At 40.8% G+C, this 23740-nt stretch overlaps 1 protein-coding gene and 1 long non-coding RNA gene across 2 annotated transcripts; one reads left to right on the plus strand and one right to left on the minus strand.

Moving 5' to 3' along the window:
• Nucleotides 1–428: 428 nt before the first annotated feature.
• Nucleotides 429–3948, minus strand: FOXG1 (forkhead box G1). Its single transcript, XM_067532176.1, has one exon. It carries the CDS (start codon nt 3585–3587, stop codon nt 2166–2168), a length of 1422 nt encoding a protein of 473 aa, XP_067388277.1. The 5' UTR covers nt 3588–3948; the 3' UTR covers nt 429–2165.
• Nucleotides 3949–8686: 4738 nt separating this feature from the next.
• On the plus strand, nt 8687–12795 carry LOC137142737 (uncharacterized). Its single transcript, XR_010917009.1, has 2 exons — nt 8687–8964; nt 12168–12795. It is a non-coding gene; the product is annotated as an uncharacterized lncRNA (long non-coding RNA).
• Nucleotides 12796–23740: the final 10945 nt, after the last annotated feature.

Genomic DNA, 23740 nt, shown 5'->3' on the forward strand with positions numbered 1-23740 from the left:
CAGAACACATTTCAGACTATACAATTGTAACAAATGAACAACGTGTCTTCCACGGACTCACCGCGGGATCCAATTAGTTCGTAAACCTTTTGCACAAGTTTTCTAATTATTTTCAAGAGTTGTGGCTTTCATAGGATTTCTTAAACTCATCAAGAAACTGATTCTTTTTAGGATCAAGTACTGCATAAGAAAGTAGGAGCATTGCCCCCTTAAAGCAAAAGGATCCATTCCCCATCAAACGAAAGATACTTAGGTACGTACGTTTTTATATGCTAGTGGGCTTCAGTAAATATTTATCGCTCGAGGGCAGAATGTGAAAAAGATTCAGTTTACTGCTTCAGATTTAAACTCAGAATTATTTTTGAAAATCTTAAAACATTGGCATGCAATCCATTACATCATGTGACCACCTCAGCAATACCTTTCACTGCAATATACTGCAACTTCAGCACATCTTTATTAGACTCTTTAATCGTGATGGAAGGGGAGGGAAACAGCCATAGGAACAATAAATGCTGACTAATAATTATGGATATTTTTACAAATATTTTAAGCAAAAGTGTTTGCAGCATTAAAAGTGTATATACTTCCTGAACTGTCGGGTTTTTTTTTTAAAAAAGGAAAGGATTGTGGTTTTATATGTATACACATGTATTCTATCTAGCTATATCTAGCCATATATAAGCCGAGTACGGAAATTAAACACCTTATACAAAATACATAGAAATGTAAGCCATTTATATGCCTTCAATTGACTTAAAACAAAATTAACCCTTTCAGAAGAATTATTCATTGACTTAGTTTTGGAAATTAACACAAAGTAAACATGTAGAAGTAGTATGTATATTTAAATTATCTCTTTTATACATTTATATATTTACATAAGCTTAAGGAGAAACGTCTGTGACGCCTTTAATTTAATACATAGTATTGTAACTAGGGCCATATCGTACTAACAATTTTTAAGCGGAACTCCCCATTTAAGTCAATGGGGGAAATCTGATTTGAAAAACAAAACCAAACAAAACTAGTGAACTTAGCTTTTAATTAAATAGTCTGCTCCTTTAAAATATGGAATGTAGATGTAAAACAAATACAGCATGAATTAAGAAAAAAGGAGCATGTGAAAAATGGGGGCCTACCTAAATAGCACTCTGAATTCCCTATAGCTTTAAAGCCTTTTGCATATTACTTCTATTTAATAAAAGAGACAAAAAAACTATCAAGTATATATGAATTTAGCCTATTTTTTTTATTTCTGTGTGTTCATAGTAAACATTTTTGTAAGTGACAAACACGGGCATATGACCACAGTATCACAATCAAGAAATTTAAGACGACATTAACAATCACTCAAATTTATGCGGCATTTGCGCAACACAGGTTACATATTTGCAAGGTTTACCTATAAGTACAATAGGTATTAACATTTCACTACATTTAGAAAAAAAATAAAGGTGACCTGTTAGTGACCACATACATCAAAATATACACAACACAAACTGAAGGCAATCATTAATTTTGTCCCCTTCTGATTCAAATGAACGGGCAGTGCTGCAAACTGAAACAATGTCGTTGTTGTTGTTTTAAATTACTTCGTACACTGAGTGCATTTTCTAAAACCCAATCTTTGGTCTAAAAGTAAACAAAAATTAAACAAAAATCAGCTCATTAAAGAAAAGGACAAAATAATAAATGGCCAAAATGTAGTTCTTGGGCATCTTTTACTATTACTTCTGCTTAAATACAAATTACATTTTTAATGTTTTTCATTGTTTTAATAAATTTAGTATTTTTTCAAGGTCTGCATCCACCAACATATCCATGATAACTTATAATACTGCAAACATGGAAAATCTGGAGGTTTTTAGTGATAGACTTGTCATATTTGAATAAAAAAATTGCAAAAGCAGTCACTATTTAGATACACATTCTACTATAATTTTGACTTCCAAACTTCATAGTCTACAATGTAATCTCCCCACATTGCACCTTGCTGACATTCCTCACCTTGCTGGAGTAATAAACAACCCTAAAGACTGAACAAACGTACAGAAAATGGGGGACTTAATAAAAAATACCTGGACTTTTTTGTTTTTCTTTTAATTATCATTTACAATGCAAATGTGTGTAAAATGTTCACTTACAGTCTGGTCCCATGGATGTTAATGTATTAAAGGGTTTGAAGAAGACCCCTGATTCTGATGTGTGAAATAATCAGAAAGTCCCCCGGAAAGTCCTGTTGTAAAACTTGGCAAAGAAGGTCTTAAGGACTCACAAGGGAGAGTGGAGGGCGCCTGCGGAGACGTGGAGGAGGAGGCTGCCCTGGCCGTCATTGAAGTGCTGCTTTGAGAAGTCATTGAAGGGTGAGGAACATGGGGGAAAAAGTAACTTGTCTGTCCTGCTAGAAGGTTCACAGAGCACGGGTTTAGGGAATAGGTGCCAGAGCAGGGGACTGACAAGCCACATGGCACTGAGGCGGCCAGAGCTGCTGCTGTGAGGTGATGAGTGGCATAAGGTATCTCTCCATTGACTAGTCTATCAACACTTAACCCATTCGACGTGGAAAAGGAGTGGTTGTTTCCCAAAGAGTTTTGAGTCAACACTGAACTGTAGGGCATGGGGTGGCTGGGGTAGGCGGACGTGGTCCCATTGTAACTCAAAGTGCTGCTGGCCCGGGGGTGGTGCAGGGAGAGGAAAGGGGACATAGGCCAATACAAAGATCCAGCCCTATCCATGAATGTCAGTCCGGTGGAGGTGAGGCGGGCGCCGCGCTTGAAAGCCAGCTTGGCCCGGGAGGTGGTGGATCTCCGGCGGAGCTTGCCAGTGGTCCCCCCGATGAAGACGTCGTCGCTGGAAGGGTCCAACATCCAGTAGTTCCCTTTGCCCGGGTCGTCGTAGTGGCGGGGCACCTTGACGAAGCACTTATTGAGGGAGAGGTTGTGGCGGATGGAGTTCTGCCAGCCCTGCTTGTTCTCCCGGTAGTAGGGGAAGTTCTTCATGATGAACTCGTAGATGCCGTTGAGGGTGAGGCGCTTCTCCGGGCTCTGCCGGATGGCCATCATGATCAGCGCGTTGTAGCTGAACGGGGGCTTCTCGTACTTGCCGTTCTTCTTCTCCCCTTCCTTCCCGCTCTCCCCTTCCTTGCCCCCCTCCGCCGCCCCCTTCTTCTCCTCCGCCGCCGCTTTCTCCTTCTCCTCCAGCTCGGCCGCGGCGGAGCCCGGCTCCCCCTTGCCCGGCAGGATGTCCTTGGCCACCTCCAAGGTGCCAGAGGTGGTGGCCGCCGCCGCCGCCGCCGCTGCCGCCGCCGCCGCGGGGGGCTGCAGGAGGAGCTGGCCCTTCTCCTCTTCCTCCTCCTCGGCCGGGGCGGCTCGCTGGGGCTGGGGCTGGGGCTGGGGCGGCGGCGGCGGCGGGTGGTGATGGTGGTGGTGGTGGTGGTGATGGTGGGGGGGGGGGGGGTGGGGGCTGTTGTGGTGGTGGCTGTGGTGGTTGTTGTCGCTCTGGACGGCTTCGGGCACCAGGCTGTTAATGCTAAAGGAGGATTTCGGCAGCATTTTCACTTCCTTCCTATCTCCCATGTCCAACATCACACACTAGTCGGGGGGGGGAAAGTCGCCGCGGCCGAGGGAGCAGCGCGCGGGGTGGCGGCGGTGGCGGTGGCGGCGGCGGCGCGGGGCGGCGAGGCGGTGGCGGCGGCAGCAGCGCAGTTGGACCGCAGTCTCCGGCGCGGGCAAGTCATGTAGCAAGGACGGGAGCCGCCAAGGAGGGAGAGCGGAAAACAATCCCGGAGCGGAGAGCCCCGCGCCCCATCAAATCACCGCCCGGCTCAGGACTGCGGCATGCTGCCCGGTCCCCCCGCTTCCACCAGAGCACCGGGGAGGGCGGGGGGAGGGGGGACGGGGCCAGCGGCAGCCGGGCGGGTCGGCGGCGGAGAGCAGCAGAGATAGGCAGCTATAGAGACAGCTTTAGCCACAATTAATTTCAGAGCTACAGACACGCACGCTAGGGCTGTAAAAAAATTTTTGGTTTAACCTTTCCCACCGCTCGGCCAATCAGAAACCTCGGCGTGCGGGAGCGTCTCTCTCGGAGCCAGCCAATCAGGACTCCGCTCTCCTCCTCTTCCCTCACCCCTGCTCTCGCTCTCGCTCTCCCCTCCTCCTCCCCGCAGCACCGCCGAAGCCCCTGCCGCGCAGGGATACCAGGAGAAGGACGCATCACCGCGGAAGCTCACCTTTCTCAGCCCTCTCTCTCCCCCACACTCCACTCCTCTTATACCGACATCTCCCCATCCCACTGTATGGGATAATTTTAGTTTCATGCCTCAATATTTTCTCTAAGCGACTAAAGTTTGCTCCTACTATTTTTTTTTTAGGAGAGAGAGGTGGGGGGGGGGGGCATGAAAGGGCAATGGTGGTGCTGGTGCTGGGAGAGGAGAGGCACTACTTTGCAGAGCCAAGCTGCGTCCTGCGGGGCGGTGTGTTCTTTTTAGGCCCCTGGTGTTGATTATTTTTGACTTTTTAATACATCAGTTTTAAGGGACAAATATTTTTGGAGCTTAATTTAAAAAAAAAATGTTTTGGGAAGGTTTGTTTCCCCCCTCGCCCCCGGTATAGTTTGCCCTCTTGGTTTATGTGCTGTTTCTTTTTCTTTTCTTTTTTTTTTTGGGGTGGGGGGGGAAGGGGGAGAGAGAAGGAAAGATTTACTCACAGCCCTCCTTGCGTCTCCTCTCCCGGAAAAAGCAGGGCTAGGACGTGATCTTGCTCCAGGGGCACTCGGGGTCCTGCACATCGGCCTTTCGGGGAAGAAACGAGCTGCAGCTATTTCCACCCCATTATGGTGCACTTGACACTCGCAGTCCTTTGGGCCATTACTCTCTTGTTTGTTAATCTCCGAAATGTGTGAGTTAAAAGGGGGAGAGCGGGGTGGGGGGGGGGGGCAGAATGAAGACAAGGGAATGTACAGAAAGAGAGAGAAAGCGAGAGCTCTCAGACAGAAAACAATTGCATGTTGTAGGGATTTGCCTCTCCTCGTAATTTCATTCCCTGCGCCTCCTCGCCACTTTAAAGTTTCACTTGCGATCGGAAATGTTCCCCACCACTCGCGCTCCACTGGAAATGCTTCCTCGAGGGTGTTTATTTTTAACATCAATGTATAGCGCGCCTTGTTATTTGGTTTCCTCTTCTTTTCACCGCGTTTGTTTTCAGGCGGCAGAAAGTAGGCCATGTGTAGATATGTATATATTAAATAGCTATATAATTAATCCACACACTATTTTGTTGCAATTTGTTGCCTTTGTTTTTGCGGTCCGCGATGTTGTGGTTCTGCTGTTCTTGTTCCTGGTTGGATGGGAAGGAGGGGGGAAGAGGCTGAGAGTTTAATGAGTTGGGTGCTGCTGGGTTAAATGAAATGATCTTGTAGCGCTCCTTTCCTACTAATGTTCTTTAAATAAATACGATGGGAAAGAGGAGAGTTTACGGCTAAGATTTCCTGGCGATAGGAATTCAGTGTTAATCATCCAGATCAAATCCATCCTTACTCTAGGCTGGAAACACACAGCCTTTTTACTGAGGAAGCAGAAGGGCAAAATACCACCGAGGGAAAATATATGGATCACATTAAAAACAAAGCAATTTAAAAAAGGGCAACAGACATTTACTCTCTCTATATTACTGCATAAATATCTTACACTTGTGCTTCTTCTGTAGGATTATGGAGGTTAAAAGAAAAGAAGAAGGATGTAGTAAAAAATATGTGAAAAGCTCAATTCTAATATATGCAGTTCATCCTATGGAAACTCAGGTTAGAACTCAGTTAGCAACGTGTGTGTGTGTGTGAGAGAGAGAGAGTGTAAATAAGAAGAAGAACAATTACAATTGGCCAATAATAAACCATTGCAACTGGGGATGGCATGAACTCTGTGCATTGGATTAACCTCGAATGACCTTACCAGAAATGTATTTATTTATCCTATTTTGTAACAGGCCGCTACTGACCAAAAAAAAAAAAAAAAAAAAAAAAGTCAATGGTAAAACTATTTTTTTAAAAAGAAATGAGTTTTTTTTATTTTTAAGAAATCGTTTCAAATGATAATCATGTCCATGCAAAGCACTGTATCCAATGTATTGGAATTCTTCAGAAAGTGTGTGGTGTGGACAATGGCATGATCCTCTGATGAGACGGGGTAAGAGGAAAGGTAAGATCTATGCATATGATAATGATGAGGTACATTTAATATGTATTATTATGGTGCCTGGGATCCCTTTTGGTTGGCTGGGCCCAGTGCGCTTTCTTAGTCGGTCTAGCATGTAATGATTCGGTGTAACCGGATTCTTGAGAAAGGACAGGTTACGTAAACATTTACTGATGTGGAGTAACTATACTATTTGTACTCTGATATGCAGGAAGGAAAGTGTTGATTAACACAGAAGAAAAAAAAAAGCGAAATTAGCTGATTGCATGCTCATAAGTGCAAGCTGTCATTGAACTGCTTTTAAAATAGACACAGCTGGGTGTTTGTGTTGAAAAATTTCTTGTGTTTTTGCTAATACTGAAATAAGCATGATTTTGTATACCAAACATTTTCAGATCATTAAAATTTGTAATCTGTGCTGGTTTTAAACACAAAGAAAAGAAACAGATTCATTTCGCTGTAAAATTTGCTGATATTATATTAACTCAATCAGGTCTGTGTAAATGGTGCGTTGTGCCTTATCAAATCTCTTTGATCCTTTTAATACACAAAATGCCAAACGTGTGTATTGTTTGTTAACATTGAACGTTTTATTTAAATCCCTGCTCTGCAGCAAACTGGAGGAGATCTCGTTTAATGTAACACTGACATCGCCTGTTGAAATTTTAATGCTCTGAGGGGTTTCTCAGGTCAAAGCTACGTTTACATTGCCTTGTGACCGAGGATGAAAATGTAGCAGGGAAAAAAATAAACATTTCATCTTATTGCTTTTCTGAACACGGGTTTAATAACGAGAGAAACGTGCTTTTAAAATGCCTAATAATCTAAATTTAGTGTCCAACCATTTGTCATGGCTGCAGAATAAAGCATTGTACCCAAATTTAGGATTTATTATATTATTTTTTGAATACCCTGGGTATACAATTCTCCCTAAAATGGAAATTCTGCTTCCAAAATGTAAGACGTATCTTTCTAAGGCCGTGAAGGTTTTATTCATTGTTTACAGGACACGAAAGGATATGTAACAGAAACCGCATCAATTATTATCTCTGACGGACTTTAACTTTAACTGTCTAATTTTTTCCTCCACAGAAAATTCTCAGTTTATAGAACTGTACATATAGATATTTACTTTGGAAATGCAGAATGTGCTAGTCTAATGGCCAAACTCTTTTCTTAGACCTGACCCAGGCAGCCCTCCCATTCGCTTCAGTGGCAGCTTTGCCTAGATCACAACTGAATAATGACCGGATGATTTGACCCCAAGACTACGGCAAGACTAGGCGGTGTTTTGCGGGTGCCTAGAATGGAAGTGCTTTCTAAACTGGAAGCCCATGTGGAATGCCTGGATAGGAGAGTTTGGAAGAGTAGTGTTACCTGCGTGAATAACAGGCGCAAAGAGTGTTACTCAGCTCTTTGTGTGACGTGTCCTCCCGTCTGCGGTGCACTCATTGTTGGTGTATATTCACCTGGTGTACACATTAATTTAACGTCCTGAACAGATCTACTCATATGATAAGGAACAGAATGAGAAAATGGAAACCGGTGTCTAATGCAGAAGAGAAAGACTTTTCGAGCTGAAATTCCGCGTGTCCGTACTTTCCATACAGTGCTTCGATTATGTATTTGGCTATTTTTGGCCATTTCCCTTTATTCTTTATTTATTTTAAAGAACCAGGTAAATCATACCACCCAGTAACCGGAATGAATCCAGGTACGGTGTAAACGTATTCTTCATATGCTTAAATTGTACGCTTTTCATGTCCCCTCTCCCCCACAGAAGAAGGTAGAGATACCATAGTCCAAGGGTTTTACAAACTGGTAAAATGTAATGACAGCTTAAAATAAATGAGAGTTTCTTCAGCCATGAATAAAGGGCATTTAATAACCAGGCTTCGGTGACATCATGCTTCCATAAAACGAGCCAGAACACTTCGTTTTAACGTCCGATAATGACATCTTAAATACAATCAAGTGCTCATGTATTCGCCCTGTTGGGTGTACGCTTCTCTCATTTGTTTCACGTTCCCTGAACAATTAAAGCAAACGCTCCTTGCAAACCAACGGTTCATGCACTGATCTCTTGCTTCTAGGGCATTTCAGATCTGTGTGTAGCAATGCACTCACAGCAATAGGTGTCAAAGATTTTGAAGCTAGATGGCGAGATAGATACACCGATAAATGTACATATACAATAATATATAGGTGTCCTCTCTCTAGCTAACTCTCATGCAATCCTCAACAGCTGGTAATGGTGCTAACGTTTAGTGATTAGAAGTTACTCTATTTAGCGTGTTGTATCGTTCTTCTGTGCGTTTTGGTTACAGGTTATACGATTAGGTTTGCGAGAACAGTAGTGAACTAAACTTCCCAGTGAGAGGTCTTCACACCAGGGAAGTGTTACTTTGCTGCAGCAGCCCTGCCTCGTCACTCATTAGGAAGCTGCAGGTTGTCAGCCGCTTCTCTTGCGCGCACACGCGCGCGCACACACACAAATCCACAGCACTAAAACTAAATTAAGAAGCCGATGATTAAGACAAGCGTCTGCGAGGCCTGTCATTTCAGCATCCTTCCATCATAACATTGTGGCACAGGGAAATTTTCTTGAAAACCCTGGAAAAAAAAAATTCTATGGGAGAGCCTTGTGTTTGAGATAGCATAAGTGTTAACTTCAAGTGTAGACCGGGAGCGACTTCGGATGCAAGATAGTAATCCACAGAGGAAATGAATGCTGCAAAGACCATTGGGCGATCCAGGCACTTCCTTAAACTCTGGTAAGTATTTCTCCAGTCTATTGAATCAGGTACGTAGGCGCAATGCGAATCAAACTGGATCATTTGGAAATCCACTGCAGCGTTTCTTCAGGAGACGTCGGGGGAACTCCCCCTAATGATAGATCTGCAGTGAGAAGTTCCTAATGGTTGACAAATGGTTATTGGCACTGAGAGCCCCTTTAAGGAGAGCAGCACATATTGTGCCGAAGACCCTGCAAGAACCCTTTAGATACAAACATTTTAAGGTTTTTTCCCTCCGTTGTTTTCGGGCCACTGGTGTCATTTCTCTCCTTGGCCCCACTTTTTAGACACCCCTTCCCCCACCCGCCGCCGAAAGGGTGAACTCCTCCGGCTGCTAAATATTTCAAGAAGAGCTAAATTTCTCATTCGCTGATCTTTTGAGAAGCTGCACGGTACCATAAAGAAAGAGGTGCCGGTAGGGCACTACGTACTGTATAAGGAGGAATCTATCCCACTCCAGGAGAGATAGCATTAAAACAATGAAAGCAATCAACCATGTTTAAAGGGTTCCTCTAACGTTAAGCTTATTTAAGTTTCCAGTGTGTGCCGGGGGGCGGGGGGGGGGGGCAGGGAGGGAGGGATTTGGAAATGGGAAACCATTGCTGTAGGGGACAGAAACGTTTATTGATGTGAGCGTGAAACAAGATAGAATTAGGGGTGACAGAAACAGATATGAGTAAACATTATAGCATAAGTTACCCACTGCGGGTATACAGAGTAGAGAGAAATCTAAATCAAATCAAATTAAAGCTAGAGATCCGACAGGATACGTTAATCTTATCATATTAATAAGTGTTTGAGTGTTCACAAGTTGGCACTAGTTGAGTTGCTCGTAACTGAGACAAAATATTATCATATTTGCATTAAATATGGACTTTAATGTTAAGATCTTGATTTAGTTTTCTGCACAATCCGAATTATCAATAGTATTTTATGCATCTGTCTACAAACACAGGCATACATTATATATGCTCCACACTGTACAGCAAAAGTTCTTGCTGTCTCACAAGGGAAACACAGGAATAATGATGATAGTGATGGTGACGATTGATGATGATAATAATAATAAACAGTGACAATTACTTACAGAATCTATGTAGATGATAACAAAATACACAGGAAAATGTAAGCAAGTTCAGAGTAGCATTCTGTGCTGCACATTTAAAGAAATCGCTTTACCTCGGTGATCGATACCTAAAACATGCCTGGCCAGAAAGTTGTATTTATATATAAGATTTTCTTATATATAAGTTTTCTCAATTTAGCATCTTGAACTAAATAATTGGAGATAACATATGATGAAAATTAAGGGACCAAGAAAGATTTGTTAAAACTCAGCGGTCTATATCGAGACCTTTTGCAGCTCCTGGACTACCCTCTGGACAAACACACACGATCGTCCTTTCAAAATGCTACTTTGAGGCTCCTAAAACGTAATATTTTGGAAATGACAAATATTATGTTTCACGTTTACAGCTGTAGCTAACCCAAGAGAAATACCTGACCCATTCGTCCAGTCCCCCTCCCCCATCACACACTCATATGCCCTCTCTCTCTCTCTCTGCGTTATTTCATTCTAACGCTGTTAAAAAATAGGCTCGTGGGGAATTTTCGAATCGAGATGATGCTCCATAGATCTCTTCGCATTATACCTGGTCATTTCAACTAGCCAGATTTGCTGCAGCTGTTGCATAGCTGAGATGGCTCAGCGCCATTCGTTACAAAGCAGAGCTTAAAGATTTTTCATAAGAGAGTTCCAATCGGGTAAACTGAGTTATGGACCCAGGTTTTTAGGCCCTAGAGGAAGTGAGTATTCTTTCTCCCTGCAAAGACAACATCAAACATACAAATAACATAAGCACCCAAAAAGGCACTTGCAAGCCAGGTAATAAACTTTTTCTACACTTTCAAATACAACTTCAGCTTTCTCTATGCCTTGGGTTTAAAGGAAAGCGCTGTGTGTCTGTGTAAGATGCCTGGTTCAGACAGTATATGGTAACTGGAAATCACAAGTACCAGGATAGGATTTACCTTAGTTTGAAGGATTTAAATTGTATACGTACCGAATCTTGATTGCCTCTTGGGACTACTCGCGTGAGTAAGGCTACCAGGATTTGACTTTCTGTATACATTAATATCAATACCCTTTATATGGGCAGAACGGTCTCCATGTTTTCTTCCTTTCTTGGGGGGAGGGCTAGGGGAGGTGGTGGAAAGACTCTTTTTTTGCTATTGTAACTGCTACCATTTTAAAATAAGTTTCTTTGGGAAGGGTTGATCCCATACCATAACAGTGGGCGTCTCCGTTTATTATTTTAATAACATGAGATGTCTTTTATATAGAGCCTGCTTTATTTTGTTGGTGGGTTTGTTTTGGTTTTGCTTTGCTCCTTCTTGAATTGTTCTCTTTTAAGCCCCAGCACAAACAAAAACAAACAAACAAAAATTACTGGCAACAAGTTAAATCCCATTTGTGTCCCACCCACCAAGCATGGACCGTGCTTCGCTAAAGACCCGAGTTTGTAGTTTTGCCTTGACGTTAATTTGTCCAACAAAGAGAAGCGGCTGCAGACAGACACTCCATGCAGTGACAAAGTAGAGAGGAAAAATATTGAAAGAAACAATTCCCCAGAGACCATTCTTCTTTGTGTGTTTTCTCCTCTCCACCTTTCAGATGGGCCACGCGCCCATACACACACACACACAGGTTGTGTTTCTCGGGGAGTTTTTGGAAAACAATGTTGAATGTTGTTATTTTTCAGAGAGACATCTTAAAAAAAAATAATAATAACTCGGGAGCTCAGGAAACTCAAGCAAATAAACTGCCCCCTTTGGGTACTGGCAAAATATTATTCGTAAAGGGCTTGTCTTAGAAAATATTTTCTGTTCTTAGTTCCAAACACCAATAATCATGGGATAGTCTGAAGATTTATATGTTGAGGATAAATGCCAAATTATAATTAATACAACTATTAGTTTAGAGATAGATAATATTTCTTTTTTCCCCATGATCGGTACAGCTAATCTTTCTGATGATATACCATTATTGTATAATAGATCGGCAATAAATAAATGTCATTTTATCACAGATGGATTCCACCATTTTGGGGTAAAATACAACTACATGGATCTTAAATTAAGCAACCCAGATTGTAAAGTATTATGCTTATTTTTACTTTCAGATGCAAAGAATTGAGAACAATGACTGCCTTCGGGTCTGGCCATTCTAAGAATACATAAGCAATATCATTTCATAGAGTCTAACAATTGGCAAATTACGTTAAACTTGATCTGTTGTTGTGGATATACGTTTTGTCATAGGAAATTCAACTGTGAGAGGGTTTGTATCATTCTTCGAGATTTCTCTGGCATCACCCTATTACAAATAACAGTTAAGGTCTTGATTTATTTGTGAAATTATATGTGTGCCTCTCAGGCTTATTGCAGCAACGCTGAGCGAAATAACCGCGAGCTAGGCATCGTTCTAATATGCATTATTTCCATGCGTGAACAGTTCATGCATATATTTATGTGTCTATGTATCTATAGTGTATACCTACAGATATCCAAGTAGCTCTTGGAGTACCTTTGGCGTAATCGACACCAAAAAGAACATAAGAACAGTATACAGATAATTGCTTCAATTGCTTGGAGGAATGTAATTGGCGTTATATTTTTCTGTTGCACTGTGTCTATACCTAGTCTCCCTTGATAAATATTAAAAAACTGAACTGCTTGTCTCGACATGCTCCTGTGTTTTGAAGCCCAAGAAGCACAACACAATCATTACAATAAAGTGATCAAACCCTATTATGCATGGAACATTTTTCTGTTTGTGTACTGCCTTCTCTTTCGAAAAAGCACCGCCTTGAGCAAAGTGACCTGGTCCTGTATGCCTTCTCCTGGACTCTCAGATTTTAAGACCCAAAACCTTAAGGATTTACGACTGAAAAATGTGATTTCCACATATCAAAAGGGACGAGGCTCTCTTTATATATTTTAGAGAAGGGTACATTACTTCAGAAACAGCAAAACAGGAACAGAGCTGCAATTTTCAAGAAAATAGGATTCCAAAATATAGAAATAATAAAAAAGTAGCAGAGACGATGTATAATTCAATCAAATTACAGAAAATTGCTTTAAAATCCAGAATAGTAGCGATCTATTATGTCTCTGTTTTATTAGTGACAAGTACAATTACTCTAAAATAAAGAACACTGGTGAATATATAATTGGCTGTAATCATGTTAGTGTTTGAATAAAAATGACGGGAACATTTAACACTTTGACAACAAAATGTTCAGAAACAACTTATTTATTCAAACAGTTTTTATTTGCATCCACGTGAAGGAGAAACACACTTTTGCCTATGAGAAATCAATGACTTTTCCCTCGCAATAAATAAATATCTAAAAAAGAATATTAATTATTTTACTACCCAAAGCTTAATACAGCCTCCTGAGTATAACTACATTATTACTGGTTACTCGGTATCCAAAGGACGCCATCTACAGGAAAAGATCTTTATGCTTAACACAAATCTAATCGCTGATTAACTCAAAACTCAAAGCTAATATTCCTCTTTAAATTCTGCTCCGATTATACCCATAACAATGATCACAATATTTGCTTCTTCCGATTCAGTTTGTTAACAGTTGACATGATCTAGGAATCTTCTAACAGGAGGCCTCTTCTATGCCTGAGGTTGATGTGAAATTAAAAGCAAACAAGCAAACAAAAAACAACCTTGAAGAAACCTTGTGTCTTGATAACACAAACTGATTTCTTGTTAACAGAAAGGATTGTTCAGTCAGTCGCTAGAAATACAGGTTACAGTGTCCAGATTTCTGTGCGTGATGATGAGCGTGGAAGAATTTTTATAAGAGACTCCAGAGCAAAAAACCCAAAACCAAAGTGATTGAAGGCAGCCTATGCAATGACTGTGCCATATGAGAACTAATACTGCTCGCCTCTGATTTAATCTAGTTGCTCTTTGATAACATATATATAAATACCAGCTACACACCGTCGACAGACTAATCTGTTCAGACAATAAATACCTTGCCCCCAGTGCTTAGTAGTTATGGGTACAATTCAGTTGTGTCCGCTCAGTTCTGAGCCCTTGCTGAGAAATCCAGAGAAGGAGAAAGAGTGCTGCTTAATATTTTGATCATACAAATAAACCCGTGGAGTTGGTTTACGGGCAAGACCTCGGTGATGTGATTCAAACACCCTCATTCAAAAATCAGAGAACACAAGGGGAGTTTAAGCGAACTTTTCAGACTTTTCTTATTCTGATTGCCTCCGATCACGACAATCGATTTATTTTTCTTTCTTGTCAAATATTTGCTCCTTTTTAGTCATTATTAGTACATACAGGATCCGATCCTGCATTATCGGAAGCACCCATTGACTCCAGTTTTGGGAGCACCAAAGAGACCCCTGAATTTGCAGATTGAAATCAGTCCCAAAGATTCAATTAAACATTTCATTTGGAACGTGCAATTCGTTACAAATAAAGCATCACACGCGTGGTGGTTTGTTTGTTCCAGATCCAGGGCATAGATGACTTTTGATATTTAAATTGTGGATTATACTTTACATTAGTGTTATAAGGCAAAGGTCAAATTTGAAAACGCCTTGGAACAATAATTCATAGATCAACAATTGTTTTTAATTGGAGATATGTATTATTTTGAAACCTGGTAAAAAAAAGTTCAGACTATTTGTGTCTGTTCTCCCAGTTGATCTTTAATAGAAGAAGGTTGCCCAGACTCTTTTTTCTCTCCTTCATTATTTCACTCCTGTCTAAAGACAATGAATGTTCAAAAAGTGGCGGACTTTGCAAAAAATATGAATGTTTTAAAGTAAATAAAATATTAGTGGAGGAAGTTCCCCTCTCTCTCCAGCAAACAATAGTGAACCTGGCGGTTACGTTCCTTTTTGTTATGAGCAAAGCTAGTGGCTCCCATTTGAACTAACAGGTCTATCATTTCTTGTCTGCATTTTATTAAACCGCAGATGTTAGCCTTTTTCTACGTGTGTAGGCTGCTAATGCCGACCACTTAACACAACAAAAATGCTCATCTTTCCAGCCTTTCCCAGGGGAAGCCGTGGGTTTGTGCACCGTTCCCTTTAGTTCCAGGACACAACCTTTTGGGGTGGAGAAAAGGGGAGGGAGCTGGTGGAAACGGGGTAAGTCTAACAACTTTTCAGCGGGAGCCCTTGTTTCTCCACTTTTTGATGCCAGTCATTTCAACTGGTGTGTGAATTTTCCCCTCCTAAAGCAGTCAAAGCACACGTTACTATGAGTTACTCCACAAATATTCCCTAGAAGAGACTCTAAATCCTGTGTCTAGAGGAACTGAGATCTTTAGCTAACCCTTCCCTTTCCCTGTTTGTAAACTTCCACCACGCCACTTCTTGACTTATATGAAGGAAATTCACATCACCTTCTCCTATTATTGGCCAAGGTTTTATTTTAAATCGCATTTCCCCCCTATTGTAGTGTGGGTTTATGGTATTTAATAATGATTGAACATAAGCGGTGACCAATTTTCTCATTTTCCTTCGAATAGCTTAAACGTGTAAGAAACACAAGGACCCTCAAACACTTTGAATAACCAACACAAAAATGTAAGGCCAGAACATGCACATGGATACAATCTCAATGTAAAAATCGGCGGAACTTCGTTCCCCAAGCACTATACATTATTTCAGAAAGATGATTAACCGCTCAGTTAAAAATCGGATATTTTCGTGCTGCGGAGATCCAAGAACTTTCATTGTAGCATTATAACTTTTCATTAAAGCACCGTTGAAACAAAAATCCGGAACCTACAACCTTGATCTGAACTGCACCAGCGACATCTCGTGATGGAGATGTGCTACTGCAGCATCTGAATTCAACGCACTTCGCCTCTACTCACTGCAGGACGGATTTCTTTTCATAAGTCACTTTCCAAAGCAGCAAGTCGATCCCGTTTCTTCACGGACACAAGACGTACTCTATCAGTTAGCGTAATAAAACTGGCAGGTGAAGTTTAGTGAAGATCCATTCATTGGCCCGTTCCCCATTTGCAAAACGAATACAAACTTCTTAAAAGATTTCGGTTCTGATTTTCAAAGCATTAAGCACTTCTTCGTGTATCGTTCCAAAGTTTTCTGTACAAGCTAAACTATCTGCCCCTCTAACCTCTGTAAATGTAACAGTTTTCTTGTTTACCACTTTAGGGTGTTTTTGCACTAAGGTATTTCTGTAATCAAGGCATTGCAATAGAAACATTTAAACACTCACACTTCTATTTCTCCTTTTCTGTGTAAAAGACCTACACTAAAACTAAGAATCAAGAACGATTAAGGAATCACCTATATTTCCCAGGTATAACAACTAAGTGGCAGCATCATTAAAAAGGATTGAACAAAGTGTATAATAATAACTTTCCGGTAGTTATAAGAAAAATAGGAAATTTTGACGCATTCTTGACTAAATGAAAACATCCTATTGAAGTATTAGTGTCAGCTCTCATTAACCACTGAAATAATCTTTCCCCTTCGGGTCTATCGATTTAATGAAAACCAAAATAAAACAAAAGCAAACAAGTAAAACCAAACCAAACCACAGCCACTTCTTTATTCTGTTATTGGAGTTTGATTGGTTGCATTGCAAGGATCTTGACAGTCTTCGATCGGATTTTAATACATTTCCTTATGCGATAGCACTTTTTATATATTTTCCTGTCCTTCCCCAAAGAAAAGTTAAGAAACTCGGCATCTGTCTTCAGTCCTTTTTCATGAATAGACGATGCAGTAGCAGCGAAAGAGAAGGCTTTGAATGACCATTTGAAAACACAATGGATAAAGAAGTCCAGAAAGGTAGTTATTGGCATGCTCAGACAAACAAAACAATTCAGCGAAGGCACAATAGTTCCTGCAGTTCAGAGCGCAAGGGAGAGGGCAAATGGGAATTGCAGTTGTTCTAACTTTAGGGGTTATTTCTGCATCAGCTTAAGTGCTAACCAGACCTGATCCAGCTGCTAGAACTTCAGCGCCATTCGGCTACAGAATCAAAGAAGAATATGGTCATGGGCACCGAAGAGGTGTGCAACTAGGAAATAACAAGCAATAGACGGAGTGTTTAAAGGCAATCAAAAGCCCTTCCATCATCAGGAGGCTGTTTACCATTTCAAAATACTCATTTTCAAAGTAATAAAGCAGAGAAAGTTTTGAACCACAATGAATGCTCCGCAAACATATTTTTAACTCGCTCGCCTACACCAAGCGTTTACCTTGACAATGATCTGTGTGTGAGAGGGTGACATAGCCGCAGAGTAAAGGGGAAGGATACAATGTTTGAATACACGGAAACTCGAAGGGATTGGAAAAGAGGTCGCTATATGAACTGAATAAGGGAGTGGGGCCATAGAGACTGAAAGAAACAAATGATTAATCGGAATTCAGTTCTCAGATGCTGTGACAGAAAGTAGAGATTTGGACCAAATACCAAGCACGGAACTGAAGCGAATGCCTATCCTGATATTAATTTGCTTTTAAAGAGGTAGAGCTAAAAATATCTGTAACTCAGGACGACAGAACACAGCGTTCAGGGCGTTCGTGGGAGAGACAGAATATGTGCCCGCAGTTCAACCATACAGGGCCCGATCCCGCGTTCCGGGGAGCGTAGCGTGCAACGACTGCAGAGTGGGGGACAAAGTTCCCCACTCTGAAGCCCCGGGTGCATTCAAGAGCGGACTGTAAATACATTCCCACCAGTAACAACACCGCCTTCCTGCAGCGCCTGAACGGAGGGGCTGCCTCTGTACCTTTCCTCTGCAACAAGCGCCATCAGCGTTTTAACTCCAACTCCAAAGGGAACCTGCAATTATGATTCTCTCCCCCCCTCCCAGCCCATTCTCTTTTTTGAAGCGGTCGGTGGGGAAGGTTATTTGGATCGCAAGTAAAACCAAACCGGGGGGGGGGGGAGGGGAGGGAATGAGGAGGGGGGAAGGAATCAACCCCTTCCATTTGCTATTTACAAAACTCATTGTCATGCTGCACTCAGTTTCCTCTCCTCGCTGTCTATCTGGGGGAACTAAATGTGGGGAAGTGACTGAACCAAAGACAAAGCCAATGCAGCTGTATTTGAGTTTCTCACACACTGGCAAACGTGCTCCTGTCTCATTATTCTCTACGTTGTTGTTATTATTATCATACCTAATGTGAACATACTCTGAAGAGAGGTACTTGGCGGCAAACAGACAGAGAGCTCCAATTTAGAGATTCCTTTAGGAAGAAGCCAAAGGCTCCTTTTTCCCTTCCTGCTTGGAACCCTTGGCAGATAACGCTGGTAAAAACGGAGACCTGTAATTTGATTTTTCTCCCGCCTTCGTTTCCCACTTCCCAGAGCAGCAGGTAGATTTTACTGTCTAATATCCCAGCTGATAAACTTGCCGTATTGGCAACCTGGGGCAGCCATGGATACAGGAAAATATTGTCGAACCCCTGACAACCCAAGAGGGGTCCCGTTCGGGCTGTGGAATGAAAGGGAATCAGTACATTCGTTCGTCTTTTACTGTGCGGTGATGTGCTGAGTGGAAAAAGTGTGACAGATTTCCACAGGGCTAAGGCTATTCAAGTCCCGGCGCCCACTTCCTTTTGGACTAAAGTGTGGAACTAAATGTACAGGACCATCACGTACTGGAACGTACTGCTAATAAACAAGATATGCTCCGAACGGCCTTACATGACTTTATTGCTGATTATACTACGGGTCATATGTGGCTTGCCTTTACGCACGAGAATAATTCTAATAGCACTTGATCTTGTGAATAAAATAAACTGGACCTGGATTTACATATAGATTGAGAGTCAACTATGTTGATCAATTAAGCTATATCCTAACAAAAAAAAAAAAACCAAAACAAAACAAAAACAACAACAACAAACAAACAAACAAACAAAAAAACAATACAAAGGGCCCTATTCAGTAATCCGGGCCCAAGAAAATTTCCCAGAGACTCAAATAGTGACTGGCGGTGTGAGGACTGCCTGGTCGATTCTTTTCAAATGAATTTCTGAAAACAACAGAGATAACTTTCCAAAGGGACTAGGATATACTAGGCGGTATCTATCTATCTATCTATCTATCTATCTATCTATCTATATATCTATCTATGTTGGTACCTGGGAAGCAATTTTTGCCTCCAACACTGTTAGGATAGTAACAGCCACATGTTAATAGATCAACACAATGGATACTTCAGCATCCTAGGCTAGACAGGCTCTTAAGTGATGACTGATTAGATTTCTTTTTCTTTATGTAACCAGTCTTTACTTCAGAGAAACGTTGGTGGGTTCCCTCCCTGGAAGAAATCCCTTCCCATTCCAACACGTGCAGGGAGAATTCAGAAACCTGACAGATCAATGCAGGAGAACTCGATTGCAATTCACTAGGGTTTTTAGTCCACTGAGAACCTATGCTCTGCGATCAAACCTACAGATACTGTCCAAGCTGTCATACCCAGAGACTAAATTTCTTTGGAATGAGCATCTAAATAATTTCAGATTCAACTAACACCCCTATCTCCGCTGCTTTTCTTGAAATGTCCTAAAACAGCTACTCTATGTCGCAGCTATGCAAGTTTGAAATAACACATAACGTCAACAATACACACATTTCTAATTGGGTTAGTGATGATTTCTCAAGCCGGGGGTTCTATAGACAAACCCAAAGCCTAGTTTTAGTTTTGGTAACACATCCCCAAAGTATTCTAAAAACATTAATTTTCTAATCAGGTTTGGCGTTGTCATACTTTGCAAACAAAAAACACCTGCGAGCAATACACAAAAGATTTATTATGCCACTTCTACTTATCTGAGCAATTGTCAGATTCCAATTCACCCTTACTTTAAGGCTCTCCATTTTTTTTTTTAACGTTCATGACTTTTTTCGTTAAAAAATGCTCTTGGTTTTCCATTAATGAAAAACAGTGCAATCAATTGTTATTTTAAAAACAATATTTAGAGGGGAGAGCAAGTAATAACAGCTATTTTCCTAGTCAAAGCATTGATTTCACACTTGGTATATTTCCTGATAATTGTAATCATAATAGCAACATGTAAAAATCAAACACATAAATGCATTAACTAAACGAAACCAACATTGTGACCCTTTTTACACCTTTTCCTGCCTAATTTTCTCGTATGTTTCTTACATGTGACATTAATTTAGTCCCTATGTTAGTTACTAACACCGAAAATATGTAAACATCAAAATAATCATGTATTTGTCTGGAGTCCTTTAAAAAATAAGAGGAGTTTTACAAACTGGGGAAAAAAGCAAAGCAGCCGGGTAGAGTATGGTTATTGCGAGTTACCATGAGAATAGATTTCGGTTTCCCCTTTTCTTTATCCTCAGTACTATTTCCTAAACGAATAGATTATTTTCATATTCTCCCACCCAGCATGTTATTACCAGAACTCATTTTATAATCTCAATGCAGAGCTGTGGTCTGAACTCTTTTATCCCCTTCTGTCCTGCATCAATCTGCTTTCAGGCTTGTTAGCTTCACTAATTTGTTAGACACAGTTAGAAGCGCCAAGAGCAAGAAGAGAATAGTGACAAGGTCAGAGAAGTACAAGCCAAGTTAGGGTTTCACAGGGATGATAATAAGGCTTCCACATTCATGCATCAGGGTCACCTCGAAGATGGGGAAGGAGGGAAATAACAAAAGACATAATTCAGTTTTTGTGTGTGTCAGAGATTGCATCTGGAATAGCACATGGTACCAAGGTAACACTTTCTCGCTGCAGTTTCAGAGTCCGCTCTGAATTGCCTGATTTTCTCGAGTTTCAGTTTTTATTTTTAACTAAAACGATTGTGGGCATCAGTGTCACAGGTTAGGTAACTGGCAACAGCTTTCTTGATGGTTGCAATGGACAATAAATGGAAAATGACCTTAGACTGATCGAAGATTCCTACAAATAAAACACGCTTGATATTGAACTGTATTACAAAAGCCATTGATTATTACTTTGACATATCATCACATAAATATCTTTCAATTTAAAGATTAAGATTCCGAAGTTGGAGCTAAAGCCAGCGGCCAAACATAAGTCCAGGATTTGATTTCAGTTTACATAAAAAATGATCAGTCCTTCACAATGGGAGTGGACCATTTCCTACAGCTGTAGAATTTGGAAGGGGTTCCGTCTCAAAAAAGCCGCCAAATATTGCTGCAGGGATCGCTTTCCACTCCAATTCTTTTCGATTTTTGTCTTAAGTTAAAATCCTCTACTTCTGCCTTGCGTGAATGGAAAAGGTAGAGCAGTTTTAGAGAGCTGCACTCCATCAGTATGAGAGTAGAAAATGCTAAGAAGTTGAAAAAACTGGTCCTTGGAGACTGCAAAATATGTTTCTTCAGGTGTTTCCTAGCCTCTAAAACCTTTACTGAATATCAACTCCTACTGCCAGGGCTTCATATGTATCCTCAGAAACTTACATTATCTATCTGTTTCCCTACCTCTCCATCCTTCTCTCAGTGTCCTTGAGCCACGTAGAAATTGGAATAGCTATAGTCAAAGTCTTTAAAAGTGTTGCATATTTACAGTCATTGACCTCTCCAAGCTATTTCCTCGAGTTCCATTCAAATAATAAAAGGGACATTATTATTAACATAACATTGACATAACAACAACAACAACAACAACAATAATAATTAATAATTAATAGGAGCACAGCTTCAGAGTAAACTTGCCCAAGGCATTTTGTTTAAATATGACTAGTTCTTAACATGGATATAAGTAATGGAAGAGTGCATTCCCCTCCCCTTCTCACTTCCCAATGCAAACACCAACTTGCTTTGTCTCACTTCCTTTCCCCTTACTGAGAGGAAGCGTGGCTTATACAGAAAACATATAGAGATCTGCATAGGTGAAATTCCACCAATTAATCATGAGGAGTTTAGTAGGAGAGCTTTATAGGGTGATGTGTGGGACCACATTTAACTATTGTAGGTGTCCAGACCATCACCTTCCCTCCTGCCCCCTAGATCCTTTTCCAGAAAAATCCATGGAAGGGAAGCAGAGGGATCAGAAAACTGTGATGTTCAGCAGATCCTCAACCCAGCAGATCCTGAGGATCCATGGGGAAGGTAAACCTCAGATGGGAGGATGAAGATGGATTTGTGGGGAGGCCTTGCTCTGCACTACACTGTGCCTGCTTCCTCTGGCAGGACAGCTTCTTCAGGGCTCAAGCATCAAGGACTCCCATAGGGCTGTCCACATGGACCTCCCCAAGGCTAGCCTGAGATGAGCTGGTTCCACTTTTGGTAACACTTATCCAAAATCCAGTGGACCCAGGTTAGTAGGTTGGACAGGTATTTTGGGACCAACATTCTTACCTTCTCTGGAAAGTTAGGCCTTAATGGAATCATAGTAGTTATAGATGGAAAAGACTCACCACATCATCAAGTACTTGCCAGCACTCCCAAAACCTTGGGTAGCAAAAGGAAATACACTCAGACTCTATAGAACTACAGCTCAGTGGTTGATTTGGTTACTGACGTGAAGGGTTTAGTTCTAGCCAACTAATACTGGCTTCTAACAATAATACCTAGAATTTATATAAAGTGCTTCAAATATGTTAGCTAATTAATCCTCATGATAGCTCTATGAGATTGGTGTTATTGTTTTCAGCTACATTTTATAGATAAAATGAGGCAGAGAGGTTAAATAATTATAAAGTTTGTAACCACAGTTACTTTATTGTTTTCTCAAGTGAACTATTTTAATTGAGGTATTCACACTGCTTTGTAAAATAACTTACCACTTGAAAGCTATTGGGAAGTTTTAAATATATAAGAATCATTTCACTGACTGCCTTCTTCATCAATGGAAAAGAGAATTGTTTACTCTTACCATATATTTCATATGATTGAAATATATCTTTTAAAACACAGTATATATTTTGAAATCCATGCATGCAACCTGACATTTGAAGCAGAAGTCTACATGCTATATGGGATATGAAACTAATGCCTTTGATTTTTATTTATTTTTGTGATCTAAATTTTACACTTGGCCATATCTGCCATATACATGAAAAATACTACATGCTGTGAACTGTACCCCTTATGAAATTAAGACCTGTGCTAGAAAATCTCTTCTTAAGACCAGCTGCCAGAGGTGAAATCCTGGCCCCATTGAATTTAATGGCAAAACTCCTTTTGACTTCATTTGGGCAAAGATTTCATCCCAAATGTGCAATATTTGTCAAGCGTATGGTCACTATGGGACTAGCTTTAAATATTTGTTTATATTTGAAGGTACCTCACAGTGCTTGCAAAACAAAGACAAGGCTAGTTAGCTATTCTATAATTTGTAGTTACCCAGGACTACTTTACTTTTTACTACTATTTACTTTATCTTGGAGCAACTATTTGTGAAGCAATTTAGCACCAAACTCTGCTACTTTTATCCACACTGTACCTGATTTTCCTCTCAAATACATCAGCTTAAATCAGGACTAACTCTATTTAAGTAAATTGAGTTACATTAGTGTAAAACCAGTGTAAATAACTAGAGAATCAAGTCCTTTGAGTAGTAAATTACACCACAAATAGTTCCCTTGATTTCAATGGGACTTATCGAGGAATAAATAATTACATCAATTGACTAAGGGTGTCAGAATCAGACCCTTAATGTTTGGACAGGGGGGAAAAGTGGTTTACAACAAATATTTAAACAAGGTTTATTC

Source organism: Emydura macquarii, unplaced genomic scaffold (assembly GCF_026122565.2).
Source record: "Emydura macquarii macquarii isolate MOO-44397 ecotype Brisbane River unplaced genomic scaffold, CSIRO-AGI_Emac_v2 contig_374, whole genome shotgun sequence".
In the NCBI taxonomy this organism is placed as follows: Eukaryota; Metazoa; Chordata; order Testudines; family Chelidae; genus Emydura; species Emydura macquarii.